This window comes from Myotis yumanensis, unplaced genomic scaffold (assembly GCF_028538775.1).
Source record: "Myotis yumanensis isolate MYYU_CA2020_CCGP unplaced genomic scaffold, mMyoYum1.0.hap1 SCAF_2, whole genome shotgun sequence".
Classification (NCBI taxonomy): domain Eukaryota; kingdom Metazoa; phylum Chordata; class Mammalia; order Chiroptera; family Vespertilionidae; genus Myotis; species Myotis yumanensis.
The window spans coordinates 128,285,701-128,306,362 of record NW_027223753.1 but is presented as its reverse complement, the minus strand read 5'-3'; the positions used below and the strand labels follow the sequence as shown (position 1 = coordinate 128,306,362).

The window sequence follows — 20,662 nt, the reverse complement described above, 5'->3', positions numbered from 1 at the left end:
AGGTTGCCGAACTGAGGTCTGGTCTGACTCCACAGGTCTAACACCTGGTGCCATTCTCACCACCAAGAAAACCACATATTAGGCTAGATATAGAGGATACAACAAATGGTAACAAAGATTTGCCATCTTGTCGTTTATATCGTAGTGTTCTATAAAACAAATATATTGCTAGGAAAATAGTACTTGCACACTAAATGGTTAGCCTTATAAATAGGGAGCAGTTAACATTTCAAAGATGACTCTGTCATAATGTTGAAACTAGCTATAAAACTAAAACCTGGGGAAGGGCAGGGCTGGAGGGAGAAGATAACAGAGAAGGTTGGCCTTGGGATGAATTTGAATAAGAGAAATAGAGAAAGAGACAAAACCACCTGTTCATTTCTTCTGAGCACACACAGGGAGATAATAGATACCACAACATACGTGATAAAAAGTCATAAAATTCTCCACAAAGAAGAGGCAGTTTTGTGAGAAGCAAAAGGAAACCAGCATTGTTTAAAACACAAATATTTACCTAATTCAACTCTTACAACAATCTTTTGAAGTACTTATTGTTTATTCACACTCTGTAAATGAGGAAACTGAAGATAATAGATATATGACCAATAAGATAATTGCAGTTTTGTTGCATAATAATACATGAAAGATTATATATATATTTGCTTTATAGGAAGGAGAAAATTTTTTTAAATATATATATTGTTGTAGAGAGTATAAAATCAAAACATAAACTATAAACCTATGATACAGTATTATACATATACTAGAATTCTTTCAATACCATAAAGATTGGCACATCAAGCCAAAAGTGTTTTTCTTTCAGGGAAAACATTCTGGCATTAGACAAGTTCATCCTTCCTAATGAAAATATATATTTTAGAATTCTAGCAAATGCAAACTTAATGCAACTAGGAAATAGAAGGAATATCATAAATAGCAGCCCACAGTTTATAATATTCATTTTTAAAAGATAACATTTTCTCTTCACATAATTCTATGAAGGGTATGTTCAATTTTTAGATATTCTATCAGCCTATTTTATGTTATATTTTTCCCAATTTACAATTTCACCAAGGAAACAAAGGTGAAAAAACTAAATATTAGTGCACAAAAGCAATGTTTAAAGTGAGAAATAAAACAAACAAACAAAAACTCTCACAAATCATCATGCTAACACAGACATATATCAGAAGCTGAATAATTGAAATAATATATATTTATATTTGTAAAAATTTGTGATGAATATATATATACTGAACTAATATTATCACCAACAGAATTGGCTCCATCATTTAAGAGGACTTAGAGGACTGAACAGAAAAATGAATCATGGTGAATCATGCAAACAGATAGGAGCTCACCTTTAACTTTATTTTTTGAAGCAGCAGCTGGTTCCAAGAAAAGATTGCACAAGAAGAAGAGAACAAACAGAGATTAGATGTTAAACAGAGTCTCTAATAAGAAAAAGAGATATGTTAGAACTATTAGCTGCAGTCTAAAAAGATGCATTTATTATTATATGATCAACATACTTTTATGAATAGGGCCTATGACAATGAAAGTGACAATTGGTCATATTTTGTTAGTATATGATCTAACTTCTTGAATAAGAAAGAAAAAATAGATAGGAGCTGAAATTCCATTGAGGACTGTAAATCTTTCTCTATTTTCTTCTTAACTCTAAGCTTAAATTATAATTGAATTAAATAAATACTCATATATAGTTCAAATATATTTCAGATTATTTAAGAATTAAAATATAGCTCACGAAGTTTGGAGAAATCACAAGGGCAAGCCACTTGTATTTATTGCGTGCTTACTCAGTGCCAGAGACTGAGGTTGAACATTTTCCATACTTCCACTTAAAAACAGCAAGCTCAAGGTGGGAGTTTTGTGACTGTTGCCTCAGAAACAGAAACTGAGACTTTGAAAAGTCCAATTACTTGCTGACTGTAATATAGTTGAAAAAAAAGCAAATATGAGATTTTATTATAGGTGGATGTGACTCCAAAAGCCCTTATGCTATTGGGATTAAAGGCATTGAGTCATCGACTGAATTGCAAACATCAGGTCAACAAAGCCAAATCAACCTCCAGCTATCTGGTTTTTGGTTGAGCACATAGCTATGAAATCAGAAAACTCCGTTACTTTAAATAGCATTATTACCATTTAAGAAGTACAAATTTAGGCTTATTTATATCTAGTGATAAACAATATTTGGGGTTAGAAGTAAACTTAATGAGGAAGTTATAACAGACCTAAAGGAGAGTTCTTTACTCAAAGGGATATTTCTAGACAAAATGCATAATTAGAGACCTCTAAATGTTTTGAAGTGATTTATTCTATTTTGATTTAAATGCTATTTAAAAATGAAGATAGTCTTTTTCACTCCCTAAATGATGTTAAAGATGAAGTGGTAACCCATCCCTTAATTGGGCAATACGCAGTCTCTACTTGGGCATACTGACCTTCAATGAAGTTTAATTTAGATTTTAGATCAAGTACTTATTCATATAGAGAAATTTTAGTCCATAGTTCATTCCTTCAAGTTATTTAAAGATAAATAAAATTTTCTAGATACATGCCAGACTACTCACAGAGAATTTACTTTTTGTTTACAATTATAAACATGATCTTACTATTAGTATTTATCTTTCACTAACTCATACAAAAATGAGCATCAAGTTTTTAAATTTTTTTCAGATAAAAATATATAAAATAAAACAAAAACATTTCAAAAAAACCTCAATTATTCCTTCCTAAAGCCCATTCAATCTCTGTTTTCCCCACAGTTTTAAAATGAGAGTATATATGGCTTGAGAGGGAGAATGTTCACAATGTTGTTAGGAAGATAAAATTCAAACTAAAAAGCAATGATCCAAAACTAAACTACCAGTTTTATTGTAATATTCTTCCTATGATGAAATAATTCATAATATAATGTATAGACCATTAAAGTCCCTAAAATGATTATTATTAAAACAAAATGTAAGTTATTTGTACTAAGAATTTTACTCCTATTTAATGAATGAAATAGTTATTTTACTTCATTGTTTATTTTTATTATAAAATTGATGCACCTAAAAAAATTAGAGGTGATATAGGTAAAAAAAAAAATCACAATATTTCATTTTTCTCCACTGTTAGCTACTAAAATAATCAATGTTAACAGTTTACTAATGTTAGAAAAATTAATTTTGCAATTCTTATAAAAACTAGTAAATATATATTTTGTGTATTTTTTTCTAAAAATAGGATAATGCTGTACACATTACTTTGCAGTCTGCTTTTCCCACATTTTTCAGGTTAATACACAGAGTTCTAGCTCACTAATTTTAATAGTTGTATGTATTTTGATGGCACATATGAAGTATAGGACTATTTTTCTATTGATAAACCATCAGGCTGTTTGTGATGTATATATGTATGTATGTATGTATGTATCTCGCTGCTACTAACAATACTGCAATACACATCCTCTACCATATTTCTCATGTGCTTTAGTGGTGCTGTGTTTCTGTAGAATAAATTTCCAGATTGTTTTCATATTTATATTCAAAGAATCACTGATAAAGATAAGTACTTTAAATATTGCAGATGGTAGGGTTGGGAATGTTTCTAAAGGAAACATGCAAGTATATTGAATGCTATAAAATAAAAGAGAAACAGAAGAGAAAAAAAGAGAGAGAAACAAAAGTACAGAATTTAGTGTTCCAAATAATTGATACACTGTGAAGTACTTGATATTATAAACCACAAACTGTTTCATTTAACATTTCTTAATATTGACTTTTCAATTAAAAATTAAGTTTTTAATTCTTGCTAGAATTATAATGGATTTCAGAAGTCTAACATCAGGAATTATTTTTATCTTTATATTGTATTTAAAACTACTCAAAACTAAAAGGCATTTTTAGATTATGTAAAAAGTATTATTTGCCTCCATTTCAAAGAAAATATTTCAATGCATCAGTATACTGACTTGCTCACATGAAAGGACATTTTTCTTAAGTTTAAAATTTATCACTTAAAAATTTTTGCCTGAATTCAAAAAGCATTGCCAAAAGCCTTTATAAATTATTAGATAAATATTAGCATTTAATAAGTAGCAGATACAACCAATTTTTAATTAAAAAGCATTGTCTTACTAAAAACTAATGAGATAAATGTAGAGAAAGCACATTTTTCTTTACATTTCTCAGTGAAATGGAGGTGAATTATTGAGAGTTCTCCAATGTTACATGGAGGCAGATAATGTTATTCTTAGATTATTGGGTAGATACCAAAATAAAATAGGAATGAAAACAAAGCCCTATGCCTAATGCGTGTGTGTTCAGGCAGCTAATACTCAACCAGGCTGGTTAATATAATTGGAAAGAGGCCAGGCTACCAGGCTTGTTAGCCCAATTATAATTCTCTGCATATTCAATAAAAGAAGCCAAGATGACAGCAATACTGTCATAAATGTCATGTTCAATACTTGTAAGATTTTCCATTGTCAGCATAGTCCAATTATAAGTCAATTGCAAAGTGCACATTGCACACCACACAAAAGTGACTGAAATTTATCTTAAAAAAACAATTTTAACAGTTTATAGTTAAAATGAAAGAAAAGAAGTAAAGATACTTTGACCAAAGAAAAGTTTTAGATATGTTATCAACATTTCTTCATCTTTATAATAAAAGCAGTAAGCTGTAACATTATAGGTGTTCACACTATTTTCTCAGAGTTGATTAGTTATAATATTAAATCTGTAACTGATAATTATAATATTAATAATGTAAAGATTTGCACATGTAATTTTTGAAGCAGAATTATGTGAATCATAATAAAATCACCATAGTTGTTTACAGATGAATTCACTATGTTTGTGAATATTAGGAATCAGATTAGTAAGGTTTATCTCTAAAATCTCCAATACAAATTATCAAAAAGTAAAAATACAATTATGTTCCAGTTTAGTTAATTACTTTTGTTGAATTAGCCAGTTGTCTGTCTATTTGAAAGGTATCACTAATAATTTTTGAAGAATTGGTGAATCTAAAACGATGTTTCTCAAAATGAAGTACAAAACATGAGGGCATTCACAAGGGAGTTTAGATCAATTTTAAAACCTACCTCAAAAAAAACAAAAAACATGACCTACTCACATTTTCCCTGTTCTTTTAACTCCTACTTTCTGTTTTAAGATTTCCTGTCATAACAAAATGAGGTATATTTATTAATATTTTGAATGTATGAATGATTTAGGACATACTATATTTGTGGTTGCCTTTAGAAGTGTTTGCCATAAAGTTATTTAGCAGTTAAACATTTAGTAAATAGATAGCAAAGACATGGCTGGTATTTATTCACTCAGAACTAAGGCTAAAGCACTATTGACCTTTTCATTTTAAGATGATATAAAATTTGTCTAAATACCTTCATACTATAGTCTAGTGTTTTTATTCCTCCTCCCCATAGCAAATTTATAGATAAGAGATTACTGTTCCTTAGTAAGGAAGTAATATATAAACTTAAAAAATTCTTAGATGTTCCAAGAGAGAGAAGTTACTGACATCTATGGAGAGAGTATACATTGCCTCTACTTCCTAGGATAAGTGATTTTTTTTCCTAGGTTACAAAGCTATCCAGTAGGAAATTTAAAATGAAAACAACATGCTTGATAAACATATATCTTTAAATCCACTACATCAAAATTCAATCATTACCTAACAGTATTAATATAGTGCTAATCAAACCAGCTGAGTTTGATTCATTTATACAAAGAAGGAAATCACACTGATTTGAAAAGGAAAAGTACTATTACACTTAATTGATCAAATGCCACATTATAACAGTCCTTCAAGATAAGGATATTAAAATAAATGCATTTTAGATAACCACCTACATTTCCCCCTTTTCTGTAACTATCTAGCACAAAGTTAAACACATTCCTTCAATTATCACTTGAGAATTATTTAAAATAACAACTTTCTAGCCACCCACTAACCATCTAAACATTATAACTTTCTTAAAAGTCTCATTGAAATTTGAATAATTGAAAAAGTTTGACTTTAATTTCTTTCAAAAGTTTTTTTCTTTTTTAATAAACACACAAATTTCACACTAGAAAAAAATGTGTAAAAGTGATGCTTGAGAAAAAAAATGCCAAAAAATTATACCCCAGAATAGCCAAATATTTGATACATAGAAATATCTCTTCATACAAATATTTCAGGCAATAAATAAAGAGGAAATAATGGAGTTTAAAAACCACCATTCTCTAATTCTGAATGAGTTTTTGTACATAGGCAGTGATCGCCATTCCTACTAACATTATTTATAAGACTATCAAGCATTATATGCCTTCTCATACACCATTTAAGAAGTATTTTAACAAAATAATCAAATCTGAATATGATCATTCCTCTACATTGAACTTTCAATGTCCAATAAACAAGGGGACAAATAAATTACATTAAACCAATGCAATTAGTCAAATCTTGAATGTGGGAAACCACACAAGCAATTTTGGCATTTGGTTTCTTTGGCAAATAGATTTTACGGATAAAAAATATCAATTGAAGAGGAGACCTTTGAGATACAACAAAAAATTGTCATGTGTTGGATCCTGACTTCAGCACCAGATATTTCGTGACACTAAGTAATTACTGTTAATATGCAAATGAAATAATAGTAACTGTGTTTTTTAATCATTATTTTTTAACAAAATGAAATACTTATGAAAAATGACCCATTGCCTGATATTTGTTTCAGAGTAATCTTGGGATGCATGCTGTTTATTATATTATCTACTTTTGTATATAATCAATATTTCTGATAAAAATATTTAAAGTATTCAATTAAGTATCTAGGATAATTTCTGTTTAAACATTACCATTTCTCTGTACCGATTTTCCTATAATATGATTAAATGTAACAGTGAATATAAAACACCATGTATTGGCTATATAGTGGTCTTTATATTGAAGGAGACCAATTTATCATTTGAGTAAATTGATTATGGCATGTACAGAGCAAACAGGCATCAATGAAACAATTTTGGTTTAGGAAATTTAGTCTTTAAAATGTGAGACATTGTAGTTTTCTCTATGAAATAAACATTTTCCTTCTAAAGAGATAAATGAGAAGTTTATTTTATGCTTCTAACTACTTTATTCATGTGTACTTTGAGAATTAATTAACCTATGGTTATTTTCCATGTTTTCTTACCCCACAAATACTGAATTATTATACATATTAAAATAACTTATTTTGCGTTAAGAATTTTTCTCTCTATGATTTCCATGCTTCTAGGATTAATAGTGTATATATAATATATTTACACTACCTTAGTCTATATTTATTTCTTTTGTTTCCAAGAATCTCTTTAAACTTCATGAGTCACTATCAATTCATAAATCTCTTTTTCTTACACCACATTCTATATTCCCTGTAGGCTATGACTTTCCCCTATAGATATAGGGAGCCGTTTCCAAGGCTTTGTGAATAATTGGACTCAAACTCATGTCTTGAGGGACTATACTACCAGTTAAAAATGCAGATTTTGTAATCAAAGAAAACATGATAATTTCAAGAGAAACATCAAAAGTGCTTTATTCAAAGTAATGTCCATCGCTAGCTACACATTTCCTCCATCTTTCAGGTAATTTGTGGATACTGTCCCAATAGAACTTTTCTTATTTTGAGGCAAACCATTCAGAGACCAAATTTTCCACTTCGGCGTACATTTTGAAGTGCTGCTCAGAAAGGTGTGTGTGCCATCAATCAGAACAAGTGGTAATCTGAAGGAGCAAGTTCTGGTGAATAGGGTGGGTGGGTTAATACTCCCCAGGCAAGATCTTTTAACGTGTCTTTAACTGGTTTTGAAGTGTGTGATGGTGCATCATCATGAAGCAAAATTACTTTGCCGTGTCTTCTGGTCCATCCTGGTTGTTTTACAATCAAAGCATGGTTCAAATTGATTATTTGTTGTCAGTAGTGATCAGTATTAATGGTTTCACCTGGTTTTAGAAGCTCATAATACACCACACCTTCCTGATCCCACCAAACGCAGAGCATTGTCTTTCCGAAATGATTTGGCCTTGAAGTCAATGTTAATGGTTGATCTGGTCAACCCATGATTCTGTGCATTTGGGATTCTCAAAATAAATCCACTTTTCATTACCAGTCACAATTCGATGCAAAAAAGACTTTCTTTCATGCTTTTTAAGCAACATTTTACTGATGACTTTTCAGTTTTCCATTTGTCTTTCATTCAGTTGATGTGGCACCCATTTTCCTTCCTTTAAAATCTTTCCCATTGCTTGTAAACAATCAGAAATTGTTTGCTGAGAAAATTTAAACTTTCTGCAAGTTGTTTTTGAGTTTGACATGCACCTTCATCCAATAATGCTTGTAATTGTTGTTCTTCAGTCTTTTTCTGTTGACCTGGATGTTCTTTGTCTTTCACATCAAAATCATCACTTTTAAAGCATTTAAACCAGCATTCACAAGTATCTTGAGATGGAGCATGTTCACCATAAGCTTCCCGAAGTATGAGATAATTTTTTTTCAAAATAACGTAATGAATTAAAACTTCCCCCAAATGCTCTTTTTGACACAAAATTCAACATTTTTAAGTCTAAAAATATCTATGATGTTAACACCTTCAGCAAATTTGACATACGAGGTTTTGAAGCTTGCTGTCAATACAACAAAATAGCATACATATCAAATCGCATATATATCAACATATATGTAACTCCATCTATTGAAATAAAAATCCACATTATTAACTGGTACATCTAGTAAAATAAATAAAAGTCCTTAGATATATCAGTCATACATTATTATGAAAGCCACAAGGCATGATAAAAAAATAAAGTGCATGGGCATCCTCTGAAATTATATTTTATATCTATGTTACTAAATCAGGAAGCTGTTTTAGAAATATCCTAAATCAATAACAACTAAAATATAATGTTGCCAAATAAGTTTCATATCACATTATTTCCCAGATCCTCAGTGGCTAATTTATATGGAAAAATGTAATATACATACTTAAATTATTGTCAGTTATATGAACACTTAGATTTAAGATGTGTTTCATAAATAGATAGGTAGAAAACTAATTTCCAATATCAGTGAGATTGGTCACATTTCCTATTTTCTAGATGTTATAATTACACTTGCAGGGTTTTTTTCTTATTGAGTTACTATCTTAATTAGAAATGTCTACTCAGTAATTTCTTTTAAAATGTTTTATTTTACTAATTAAAACATACACAAAGTAATGATACTATTATGCCCATAAGTAGTAATCTACACTAATAAAAGACAAACATGCCAATTGACCTTACTTTCGCTATGCCTTAAGCCAGGCCCACCAGCCAATCAGAGCGACTATATGCAAATTAACCCAACCAAGATGGCAGCCGGCAGCCACGGAGCTGGAGCAAGCAGGAGGCTTGGTTGCTCCAGTGATGGAGGAAGCCAAGCTTCCCACCTGCTGCGGCTGGCTCTGAGCTCCACTCAAGGCAACAAAGTTTCAATTATAGAAGATAAATAAACCCCAGATACCTGCTTTCAGCCGGCCGTGGCCACGGAGCTGGAGCGAGCAGGAGGCTTGGGCTGCCCCTGGCAATGGAAGAAGCCAAGCTTTCCGCCCACCCTGGCCGGCTCTGAGCTCCACTCAAGGCTACAAAGTTTCAAATATAGAAGGTAAATAAATCCTAGAATAAAAGAAAAAAAAGAAAAAAAGGAGAGGCTGGGAGCTTATGTAGCTGGGGGAGGGGGGGGTTGGCCCGCCTAAAGACAGCCCTCAGGCCCTCACCCAGACTGGTCAGGCACCCCAGTGGGGACCCCTCACCCGAAAAGGGGTGTGGTCAGCCTGAAAACAGCCATCAGCCCCTCACCCAGGCTGGCCAGGCACCCCAGCGGGACCCCCACCCTGATCCGGGACACCCTTCAGGGCAAACCAGCAGGCCCCCACCAGTGCACCAGGCCTCTATCCTATATAATAAAAGGGTAATATGCAAATTGACCCTAACAGCAGAATGACTGGGAATGACTGGTCACTATGACACACACTAACCACCAGGGGGCAGACGCTCAATGCAGGAGCTGTCCCCTGGTGGTCAGTGCACTCCCACATGGGGAGCTCTGCTCAGCCACAAGCCAGGCTGATGGCTGCCAGTACAGGGGTGGTGGTGGGAGCCTCTCCTGCCTCCTCAGTAGCACTAAGGATGTCCGACTGCAGCTTAGGTCTGCTCCCTGCTGGTAAGTGGACATCCCCCGAGGGCTGCCGGGCTTCTAGAGGGATGTTTGACTGCCATCTTGGGCCGGATCCCCCAGGGAGCGGGCCTAACCCAGGAGGTGGAGATCCTCTGAGGGGTCCCACATTGCAAGAGGGTATAGCCCGGGCTGAGGGACCCCCCCGAGTGCACAAATTTTTGTGCACCGGGGCTCTAGTGGTAAAATAATAAAGCACATATATATGCCTCTTTGAATACTTTCTGTCCACCAAAGTTCTTCAGTGGTTATATAGAATCAATAATGGTATGACATTTATCAGTAAAAATTTGTATTCTAAGGTAGAAGATAATAGGAGAAATATAATATGACATTCTCTCTGTGTATATGCATATATATATATGTGTGTGTGTGTTTGTATGTGTGTGTGTGTGTGTGTGTGTGCTTGTGTATGTGTATGTATACAGAAAATAACATTATGTAATAATTTTGTACAATCATATACATGTATAACAGTTTACTCAGTTCATATTATACCATTGGTAATTAGTACTTTTTATTTTTATCTGGGAAGAATAACTGCTGGGAATGGTTTTAAATTATAAAACCAAACCATCTCCTAATGATAACAGTCTTGCAATTATTAAAATGGATGCCTGGGGTAATTGGTGTAAAGGAAGAAAATCCATACCACCTTGGGCTTACACTTAACCTAAGGGTTTATACCTTCAGTTTAAGGAGGGTAGTGACAGGAGATATTCTAAGGGGTAGAACTGAAATTTATATATATCAGGACCATGTGCTGATTTGGCCAATAACATTCAAGCAAATAGTTATAAAGCAGACATATACTCAATGTTCCCTAACTACTAATTACTAGATAATGGGCTTATTCTGAAAAGCTATGCAAATAGAGAGTGTGGTTAGGAATAACTTAAGGGAATGTATATAATCTGCTCTGTTGTAGTTCAGGTAACTAATTCAGTTCTCAGGGAATCCAATGGCAATCAGTGGAATGGACAAGGAAGGCCTTTGATAAAGAAATACTTGGTGTTGTCCTCTATGGGATCACTCCAATGAAGAGCTCCAGCAAGGTGAAAAGTGACCTGCAGAATGCTGTGAATCAGCTACTGATCTCACCCTAACTTATACCTCAGGCAGGGTCATAATTTCCTAAAATTGTCATCCACAATAAAATATATCAGACCCAGAATACACTCACTTAACATACATTTATTATGTAAGATATGTTAGTTTGAGGAGCAATTAGATGCTTATTTTTAGTATATCACTTCTATAAACCATATGCAGGGAATGTGATCATTTAGAAATGTCATTTTCAAATTAATTAGACATATCTGGAAGTTTTAGCTGTAATCTATACTAATAAAAGAGTAATATACTAATTAGACTGGACGTCTTCCGGACATCCTTCCTGACAAAGCCAGAGGTGTGGGCGGCCTGCAAACCACCTTTGGCCCCTCACCTTGGCCAGCTCCCCCTTAGCAGGGTCCCCCACACCATCAGGGGCATGACCAGCCTGCAAACCACTGGTAGCCCCTTGCCCAGGCAGGCCCCGTCCCAGCGGAGACCCCCACCCAATTGGGGGTGGGGCCAGCCTGCAAACCCTGTGGCCCCTGCCCCAGTGCCCCTGCCCCTCAGTGGGGACCCCTCACCTAGATCAGCGTAGGCCAGCCGGCCCCCACCCATGCACCAGGCCTCTATTTTATATAAAAAAAGGTAATATGCAAATTGACCCTAAGAGCAGAATGACCACTGGACAAGTCACTATGAGACGCACTGACCACCTCTTGGTCCCTTTCCCTATCCGGCAGACTCAGATCACCTGATGGCCACCCACTGCGGGGGCGGGGCTGGTGAGCGGGCAGGAACAGCTGACCTCACGGTCCCTACCCCCCCGTACTCAGGCACCAATCACCCAATGGGGAACAGGGAACCAGGGGTGGGTGGCGGCGGAGGGTTGGGCCAGCTGGGAGCAGCTGGGAAGATGTCCCTGATCGCAGGCCAGGTCTAGGGACCATACCCACGCATGAATTTTGTGTGCCAGGCTTCTAGTATAATATAATAAGGCTTTCTGACACAGATGCTATTTTGCTTAAGTCTTAATAGTGAATGAAGAAGAAGACATATTACTGATTTGATGCTAAATAGGTGGGTTAAGTACTGGTAAGTATTGGGCTGTTGGTATTTGGTTTCAATAAGTTTTATGGAAAACCTCAGTGGCATTTTTCCCTATGTTGCTCTGCTGTTACCTTCTATTTAAAAGTTTTATTTTATATTGATACTAGAGGCCCGGTGCACAAAAATTTGTGCACTCAGGGGGAAGAGGGGGTCCGTCAGCCGATCCTGTGCCCTCTCGCAGTCTGGGACCCCTCAGGAGATAATGACCTGCTGGCTTAGACCTGCTCCCGGGTGGCAGAGGGCAGGCCCAATCCCTAGGTGCAGCCCCTGGTCAGGCTCAGAGCAGGGCCGATTGGGGAGTTGGGGTGCCGCCCCCTGTCACACACAGAGCAGGGCTGATCAGGGGGTTGAGGAGCTCCCCCCTGTCACTCACAGAGTAGGGCCAGTAGGGGAGTTGGGGCACCGCCCTCTGTCACACACAGAGCAGGGCGGATCAGGGGGTTGGGGCGCCGCCACTGTCACACTCAGGGCAGGGCCAATGGGGAGGTTATGGCTCTACCACGTCACACACAGAGCAGGGCCCGTGGGGGGGGGTAGTTGGGGCGCCGCACCCTATCACACACAGAGCAGGGCCCTTGGGCTTGGGGGGGGGGGGTTGGGGCGCCGCCCTCTATCACCCACAGAGCAGGGCCGATCAGGGGGTTGGGGCGCTGCACCCTGTCACACACAGAGCCGCAGGGCGATGAGGGGGTTTGGGCTCTGCCCCCTGTCACGCTGATCCCGGTGCTGGGAGGCCTCGCTGTTCCACTGATCCCGGTGCCGGAGGCATATTACCCTTTTACTATATAGAATAGAGGCCTGGTGCACGGGTGGGGCCAGCTGATTTGCCCTGAAGGGTGTCCTGGATCAGGGTGGGGGTCCCCACTGGGGTGCCTGGCCAGTCTGGGTGAGGGGCTGAGGGCCATTTTCAGGCTGGCGGGTGACTGAAGCTCCCAACCGCTCCTTTTTTTCTTTTTGTTTGTTTATTCTGGGCCAGCTTTAGCTCTGAGGCCTCGGCTGCTGAAAGTAGGTTTCTGGCCTTTGTTTACCTTCTGTATTTGATACAATGTTTGGTTCGGCTGGCTGAAGCCTGGCTGACTAAAGTAGGTTTCTGGGGTTTTGTTTAGCTTCTATATTTGCAACATAGTTGTTTAGAGTTGCAGCTGAGAGGCCGGCAAGTCAGGCGGGGAACGTTGGAGTCCGCCGTCATTGGAGAAAGCAAGCCTCCCTGTTCGCTTCAGTGCATGGCTGCTGGCCGCCATCTTGGCTGGCAGTTCATTTGCATATCGCCCTGATTAGCCAATGGGAAGGGTAGTGGATGTATGACTAATTACCATGTTTCTCTTTTATTAGATAGGATAGTCAGTGATTTTGCATAATTTTATTTTTCAAAACAAAATTTTATCAGGTGCTATGTAACTCTCTGGGTCAACAGATATCATTAGTCTACCATGATTGATAGAATAACATGAATTATAGGGTATAGATTGTGGTTCAAGAAAATGATTAACATTTTATTTAAGGGATATTAACAAATGTTGAGCAATGGAGGATCTACTATGACTACAAATCAATTTGAAATCCTCCAAAACAAGAGCAATGTAGGGACATTTTTCAGAACAGGATTTCAATATACATTGAAAATAACTCAGTATAATTATTATGTAGTATTTATGTTAGGTCTAGACAGTTTGAAATTATAGCTAAAACATTATCATTGGAATAAACTTTTTCACTGTAGAAAAGGACAAAATATTTTGACCAGGATAATTAAGTTATAAAAAATTTATGGATATTAATTTTCCCAGTACCTCAGATTGCTACAGAGAGTAGGTGGAAGACTAGTTCATACTGTGCAACAGGTAAGCTAACTGCTAGTTTTGGCTTGTAAGATAATGCTCAACTTGTAAGTATTATGTGCATTTTTATAAATCAAACACTACCAGTTATAAGGTTTTCAATATATACTTGTAAGATAATCATACTGATATTAAACAATTCATATTTTAATAAAATACCTAATGCTAAAGATCACATTACTATTTGTACTGTTGTTTTTTGTTCTAAAGCTAGTACAGTCAATTTGAAGTTGAATGTCTGTGACAGACACAGTCACAATGAAAAAATAATAATTTTAATTCTACATTTTATGTGATCATCTGAATGAAAGATATATTCAAACATACCAACCTGGTCTAGAATATACATTTGAAAATATAAGAAACCTACAACAACTTCACTAAATCAAATAAAAAACAAATTCTTAAAGAAACATTCTTGGCAGATAATGTTTTACTTGAAATTTTGTAAATCTCATTGTTAAAAAAGTAACTTAATGCTTTTTAAAATATTTCCATATCTGTCATTACATAGAATTCACAAAGAAACTCTGAGACCAGATACTGCTAATTCTAAATTGTATGAGTAGAAGTTGAGGCCTGAGGGACAATGCAAGATTTTCTCAATAGTACCCAGCTACTCAGGAAAGGAATCAAGAAAGTTCCAAATCTTCCAACTCCCAGCACAGAGACTTTTTCCTTCACATCATGCTTTCTGAATTTCAGTATACATATTCTGGTTCCTCTTATCTATGGAATAATATTCCAATTAACTACAAAAGAAAAATTTGTTTCATTATGATGCTACTAGAGACCCAGTGCACGAATTTGTGCATGGGTAGTGTCCAGAGGAGGTGGGGGTGGGAGGCCGGGACATGATTGTCCCTCTAGGCAGGTGGTGGGACACCCTTGCTGGCCTGGGACCCTTATCCCTCTCCCTGACATGCCCGCCAGTGGTTGGGAGCCACCTGGTGGCCGCTTTTATAACCTTTCTTCCTTGTGGAGCTTCTAGGGAGGGGAAGTGGCCACAGTGGTCAAGGCTGACTTCCAGAAGGCTGGCGGTGCTGTCAGGATAGTTCCAGTGGCACTGGTCTGTCAGTGCCTAGCCTGTTCTCCAGGGATTGGACCTGCAGGACTACCGAGGGAGCCACTCACTCCCTCGGTAGTCCTGCAGGTCCAATCCCTGGAGTGGGCCTTCAGGATGGGTCAGTCAGCTCCTGCTGTGGAAGAGCACTGACCACCAGGGGGCAGCTCCTGTGTTGAGTCTGCCTCCAGTGGTCAGTGCACATCATAGCGACTGGTCAACTGGTCATTGTAGTTGTTCTGTCCTAATGGTCACTTAGGCTTTTATATATAGAGATATTTCATAATTTTACAAACTATTTTATATGTACATATTATTAAACATATTGCAAAGTCCAACTGTTCAAAAATATAAATTTTAGAGAGAAAATTAAAAAAAATCATTTTCTGGATTTTTTAAATAGTCAAACTGTAAGAAAATTTACTCAGGTTGTTTGCATTTGAATCTACTCTTAAGCCTAAAATCCCACCTGGGATGATTTCCGAGAATCTCAGAGTTAAGGTTTCCATTAAGGGTTATCTGGTCTAACCTCCTTCCCAGTGTTGATTATCAAATACTGTGTACTCTAAATTGAGGGGAAGAGACAGCTATTCGGCAGCATAAAATGCAACTGTTCATTACATTTAAAACTCTAAAAGCATTACTTAAAAATTCAAATGAGGAAATTACAACTGAGCATTTCAACTCAGTCTCTTAAAACGTGGTCTGAACTTGAGTTACTCTCCTGTGTTAGCTAAAGAGGATGTTTTTCCCAACGTGCAGGCAATATTGAACTTATCTTAATGTTTCAAATATGGAAATGATTTTGAAGTAATAGTTCTTTATATAAACTGTAAACAACATCAGATATAGCTATTCTCCAAGTCCAGATAACAGACGTTTTTTGGACATTCAGAGATGATGTTACTCTGTAGCAAAGAGTATGATTAATACAAGATCAGGAAAGGAAACAAATATATAAACAACTAATTCAGAAAAAAAACATACTTGCAAAACTAGTCTATGTCATGAGCAACGGGGCTTAAGTTTTGGAAAAATCAATTCACCAGCAAAAAGAAAGTGCTTTGGAAACCTAGAACAAGACAAGAGAGAGGTCTTTCCAGGCAACTGCATCAGTGCAGAGTCCTGGAGGAGAGGAGGATCATGGTGCGGGGGGAGGAATAGAAAATGAGTGTTCTATTGATGTGTTCTCTCTACTTCTTTACATAATGTATGTGAAATGTTCGACATTATGTTTATTCCATTTTTCCTTCCAATAGACCCAATGATGGAAAGAGTAAGGGAGGAATGAGCATTGATTTCATTTTCTAAAAAGAAATTAACTTGCTGGAGTAGTCAGGTAACACTCTTTACAGGCTATGGAACACAGCATTTCAAGGAAGTGTTCCTATTCAGGCAACACAGCATGCACTTAAGCTGGCAATACAACTATGACAGCTCCTCCTTAAAACCTCCTAAAAACTCCTCTTCAAAGAGATTTATGAATAATGTGAACTAAATAATTCATGGGATTGCAGATGCCAGTACAAATAGCCTCTTCTTTTTCAAGGTTTCAGTTTGTAGAACTGTGATCAAAAGCCTTCATCAGTCATAGTCACATTTGTCCTTACTCCAAACAAACCATATTTGCATGTGAATGTTTTTCATTGAACTGAGATATATAATATGTCAGCCAAAGCCCAACTAAAAGGCATTTTTATGCCATTTAAATTCAGTCAAATTAAAGTCTGAATGTAACCTAAAAGGTCTACTCTCAGAACTGTAATTTGACACATCATAAATAAGAATCATTTTTGTTAGCATAGATTCAGCACATGTCAGAAAATCGTACACAGTCATATTAACAAAGTGCTATCTCTTAGGGCAAAATAAACTATAAGGAAACTTTATATGTAGAGCAACAGAACAAATAAAAAGTGTAATATAGTGTCAGTGATTCAAAGTTGACAGTTTTCACTGACATTTACAGAAAAGAATAGATACCATTTTAACATGCTTGCATGCCAAGAGAAATTGTCAAAAATGTTGTTTTGTTTAAAGTTTAAACAAAAATCATGTTTCAGAACAGGCATATTTTAACAAAAAATCATAGGAACAGATGAATTCAATACTCATAGTTAACTTAATTCTTGGTCTTCAATGCTAGAGCTAGAAACATTGGTCTAATCATAAACTAAAAAGCCAAAGTTGAGTTGAAAAATATCAACTGTTAGAAAATTATTATAAATACTTTGTTAAAGACCTTAGGGATGTGGGGCCCTAAATTTTTACTAAAGATTATGAACAGATGTCATAACACATTTTCTGGTTTTCATTGACTAAAAGAAAGTATCACTGAATGAACATTGATTTTTACATGAAAATTGATCATTGCATTAGAGAAAAGGCTAGAATTCAAAGAATTTAAAAAAAAAAACTATAGTAAAGCAAAAAACAAAGCAAATAAAACATAGACTCTTGGTAAAGTAAACTGCACTATTCAACCTTATTTATTTTTAATTCTCCCACATGTAACCTGTGTATATTTTGGGACAGTCTATCTATTCAATCTACTCTGCAAACACCAACTTCATTGTCATTTTGTGTCCTTATTAATATTAAGAAAAACATTAAAGGTTGTACTCTCACATGAACTGTCTTCATGATGGCTGAAAATATTCACTCTATATTTAGCACATTCTTCCTATGTACTAAAGAGATTTGAGGTGATTATAGTGCAGAATAGTGATTTTTAACTAGAGTGCCCAATAATGCAATACCTGACTAGCCAGGGGCACTGACCTATTTTCCCTTTGATTATCAGATCAAGAAAATGACAACAGCTAAACAACAATAGCCATTCAGTGTAAATAAATCAAAATGATACCTTTTTTCAGAAAAAAATATATTTTGTTAGAAAAAATATAATACATTTTTTGTTGTGCTGCAGAATTTCAGTGATTAGTTTATTTGTGCCATGAACTTAGTTAAAAGTCACTGGTATAAAATATATATAACATCTCAGCTACTAAAAAGAAAAAACTCTAGACATCAGATATCAGTACCCAAATTCTATTCACATGTTTAGAATCAAATACCCAAAACTCTAAAGGCAGAAAAACAACTGTGAATATTTTATTATACTACCAGCAAGTGACAGAAAATCTAAAGTATTAACAAAATATCTTTCCAAGTCCTCTTTTTGTAAAATAGAAAAGCTTTTCAAAAAACCCTTTACATCTGAGTATGGTAATTCTTATACTATATGTCATATGGGTGTGGAGTATTGGCAAGTAAGACAAAAATCTGGATTACTAATATTTTAACTCTTATTCAAGTGCATGCTTGAGTTGGAAATATTAAAATATGCACAAAGAACATCTTATTTTCTTGAAGCAAATAATACCGATAAATTGTTTTGAAATGCTAAACTAGGGGAGGTTGTATTATTATTAATTAGTTTTGCTAAAAATTGTAGAAAGTTATAGGGGTTTGGGTGCCTATAAGATATAACATTGAAATATTTTTATACAACTATATAATATTTAATACATCTGCACAATCTCAAAATGCACTTTTTGTTTTTTGGGTATGCAAAGTTTTCAGTATAGATGTTATTCTTCAGGTAAAGGAAAGGCAACTAAGTAAGGAAGATATATAAGCATATAATAAGGACAGTGATTTTGATCTAAACACATAATAAGGATAGTGGAAATTTCCTAAGTATATCAACCATATTTTTCAATGACTATCCTATATAATAAAAGGCTAATATGCAAATCAACTGAATGGAAGAACAACTGGTCGATGTGCACTGACCACCAGGGGGCAGACGCTCAGTGCAGGAGCTGCCCCCTGGTGGTCAGTGCACTCCCACAGGGAGGGCGCTGCTCAGCCAGCTGGGAGTGAGCCTAAGTCATCAGTTAGACATCCCCTGAGGGATCCCAGACTGCCAGAGGGTATAGGCTAGGCTGAAGGACCTCCCCCACCCCCGAGTGCATGAATTTTGTGCACCAGGTCTCTAGTTTTACAATGAAACCATATAATGACATAGTCTTCCTAGGCAATTTTCATTTTGGTGAACCAAGAAAATATTGGTACTCTATAGAAGGGAATGCATAAAATCTAAGAAACTTCATCAGATATATAAATTATAAATCATAATTCAGAGAACTAGCAATTCCACATATTTGAAAATTTTATTATTTTGTTTTGTCACTTTGGGAGTAGACATTTAGTAAAAAAATCTTAAAGTAATTCAATACTAATATAAAGTATATAAAACAAACCTCTAAAATACATAGAATATAAAATATATTGATACTTCTATAACTCTTTATTCAAATATGTACATACATAATTATAGCTTTGTCATTCTATAAGTGAATATCTACTAGAATATATTAGATATAAAAATTACTTAAACCACTTTTTCTTTGTTCTGATCTAACAAATAAAATATACATTTTAATAGGTTTCAAGTTTTCATCATGAAAATGAAAGAGAAATAAGCAAGGATTTTTCTGATGACCTAGATTTTCTTCTCTCCCAATACCTACTTGTGAATTGCTCATTCAGATATTGAAAAATGTATGCATTTTTCATATTTCAGTAATAAATGTCATCAATTCTAAAGTAGATACATTTGTATGTAAACAATCATCTTAAACAAGTCAATATAGGAAAAAATATCTAATATGCTAAGGAAATTAGGACAATTCTGATACAAAGGTACTGACTTTATAGAAAGCAACAAGGAATGGCTTGTGGCAAAAAAACAGAATATATCAGTGGGAATGTGAGTGCCAATGAGAGGAAGCCAAGAGATGGGGATATAGCAATGTATATTGCAAGCAGACACTGATGAGGGCAGATGTAGAAAAATGATTATCAACTTTAGACCCCTAGAGCAACATGAATGAAATCACATCCTTGTGTTCTGGGAAATAAAACAGGCAACTTGGATAGAAATAAAGAGAAGCTTTAATTATCTAAAGTAAATTGGGAGCAACCCATGGTAATACTGAAGTGGGGTTATTATAGAACACAATGTAGAGTTAATTCAGAAATCAGTTTGTTCAAAAACATCAACAGCTGGGTTTAATAATAGACAAAATGAATCAGAAATGAATAAAACCTTGAGATGGAAGATTATCTGAGCTGCTCTAATCATATTATTAGATTTTCTAAGGAAAATAAAATGCCAATCTATGTAAGTAACTTATTTGCGTGAATATAGTTTTAAGCAACATTTTTTAAGAGAAAAATTGAGATCATATGAACAGTTAATATACATATTTCAGGGACACTTCCTCAGTCTTATGACACAATGAGCAAATTATA

General features: G+C 35.4%; 1 protein-coding gene across 3 annotated transcripts in view; it reads right to left on the bottom strand.

The window, feature by feature from the left end:
• Positions 1–20,662, bottom strand: part of CADM2 (cell adhesion molecule 2) — a 1,200,411-nt gene that overhangs the window by 364,868 nt on the left and 814,881 nt on the right. For 2 of the 3 annotated variants that reach the window (XM_070406023.1, XM_070406025.1), the window contains exon 2: positions 1,362–1,388. The exons of the other annotated variant lie outside the window; for it this stretch is intronic. In XM_070406023.1, the coding sequence (XP_070262124.1) occupies positions 1,362–1,388 (27 nt within the window). The remainder of the gene's footprint in view (positions 1–1,361; positions 1,389–20,662) is intronic. 3 annotated transcript variants of the gene reach the window in all.